This window comes from Histoplasma capsulatum, genomic scaffold, assembly GCF_000149585.1.
Source record: "Histoplasma capsulatum NAm1 scaffold_101 genomic scaffold, whole genome shotgun sequence".
NCBI classification, from domain to species: domain Eukaryota; kingdom Fungi; phylum Ascomycota; class Eurotiomycetes; order Onygenales; family Ajellomycetaceae; genus Histoplasma; species Histoplasma mississippiense.
The window spans coordinates 1-2230 of NW_001813881.1; the positions used below are offsets into that span (position 1 = coordinate 1).

Consider the following 2230-nt stretch of genomic DNA (forward strand, 5'->3'; position numbering starts at 1 on the left):
ATGGCATCTGATCCAGTTACACCAGCCCTTGAAGCGATTGTCCAGATGTTGAGAAGTTTGATCAGCTCATGAAGAGGTAATAACCACTACATCTATTCATCCCTGGAAAAGATCACTGACAGATTTATTAGTTATTCAGTAAAGACCTTAATAACCTCAAATGACGCTGAATGGATAAGAATGGTACTTCTTAACCCCGAAGACACATTCATAGAATCAGCAAATTTTCGGTATGAATGTTGAAATTTCAGTACTTTTTGGATTGAGAAGTAATATATAATCATTTCAAATCTGGGGCTGATATATGATTTGAAGGCACTGGGTGAAAAATTCGTTCACGCTCAGCAATAACCAGATACCCAAGGTATGTTTTGAAAAGCCATATGGAATAATGTGCTCTCAGACTGATGTTCATCTAGAACAAAGAATTGATCTACCACAAAGAAACCCTAAAACTCATTGTAATTAAAGAGAAGCTGTTTGAAATTCTGACAAAAGCACATCAGCAATGCCAACATGGAGGTCAAAAAAAGGACTTTAGCACAAGCTAGACTGACATATTCCCAGTACGCCCATGCTACAGGTCAAAATTCCCCCTTAGAAATATCAAATAAGCTAACTGCAGAATTAACAGAATCCCTGAGGTGCTACTTCAGCAATACATAAAAATATGCCCAATGTGCAGTCCAGTACTATCTGAACCACTAGTACCGGCTTTGAAAGTACTCTCAAATGTTGTTGAGTTTGACAAGCGCATGGCAAGGTATCTATACCCATTCAACACCAAGAGAGGCTACTGATGTGTTTATTAGTTATACCAAACATTTGCCTGATGAATTTAGAGATAAAGCTACAATATCCTGGAGCATGACTGGGAAGATTGAAAAGACACTTCTTGATGACACTACAGAACCAGTCAAGTTTCAGTATGCATGTTTCAACCTTCATGAATAGTTGTTTAGAGGCTGACTTAATGTTTTGAAGAGATTGGTTCAAAAAGATGTTCACATTAGAGTGGATCAATGGCCAGCATTCAGTCTTCCAGAAAGGGAAACCCATTGCACTTTGAGAGAAGATATTTAAAATTCTGACAACAGCACATCAGAAATGTGAACATGGAGACCAGAAAAAAACTTCAGTGAAAGCTAATGAATTGTATTCTTGGTGAGTATATTCATTGCTGCCTGGGGATATTTTGAAAAGCTAATCTTGGCTAACTTCAGAATTAACAGAGTTCCTGAGGAACTAATTCATGAATTCATTAATATATGCCCAACATACAGGCTGAAATTCACTGAACCACCATTCATGTGTGGATATGATGGATGCAAGAAAAGCTATCAACAGCCGGAATATCTGAGATGGCATCAGTTGAATCATGCGCATTATACTTTCCCTTCTATTGATTTCTTCTGTTGCTGATGTTAGCAATAAGACAACCCTAAGGACATCTATCATCGCGACTTCCCTAAGTGGCTTCAATGTCACAAGTCAGCACATACTCTGGCAATGAAGGTCCAGCCCTACCACTGCGAACACATCAATCCTTCTACAGGCAAGCCTTGCAACTCCATCCTTTCCAGTCCTCGCTCTCTTAGAAGGCATGAAGATGAAATCCACAACACCCGCAAGCAAAAGGTGCGGTGCTGTCTATGTACAAAGGAAAAGACCTTTTCTCGCAATGATAACCTTGCACACCACATGCGGGTTTTCCACCCCGAAGTTGATTGGCCAGGCAAGCGGAAATGCAAGTCAACATATTCTTGATCAATTGACAAGGCACCTGCTCCAAACTACCACTACATACATGTACAATATCCCCAAGACTCAACCACCCTAATCCGATCCCAACCACCGAACCTGCTCAGGAACTAAGTTATTTAGTGATCTACACACACTCTTTCCTCATGCACCGTGCAAATTTTGTTACTTAGAAGGCAACAGTTTGTAGTTACAATAATTGTCCCTATACAATTTTTCCCTAATTCCTGTGTGAATATGATGAATGTATGAAAAGCTCTGCTCTGTTTTACTTTCTTTGCTTTATTCCGTTTCAATTTGTGTTTGAGTTGCCCCTCCTTGCACGATTCCTTGGCCTTTTACCACCTTCTATTATCTACTACAGGGTTCTGTTGGATTTTTGTGTTCTCTACAGGTTGTTTGGTGTCTGGGTTGAACAATTAATTATATCAAAGGAAAATGTTCGGATTACTCGTCCTTGTCTTTGCAC

The 2230-nt window shown here is 39.6% G+C and overlaps 1 protein-coding gene across 1 annotated transcript; it reads left to right on the forward strand.

Moving 5' to 3' along the window:
• Nucleotides 1-144: 144 nt before the first annotated feature.
• On the forward strand, nucleotides 145-1767 carry HCAG_09236 (predicted protein; the record flags this gene model as incomplete). Its single annotated transcript, XM_001535781.1, has 6 exons — nucleotides 145-230; nucleotides 316-364; nucleotides 657-763; nucleotides 813-926; nucleotides 1284-1312; nucleotides 1436-1767. Coding segments are annotated over 6 exons (717 nt in total), but the record flags the coding sequence as incomplete, so codon positions are not given.
• Nucleotides 1768-2230: the final 463 nt, after the last annotated feature.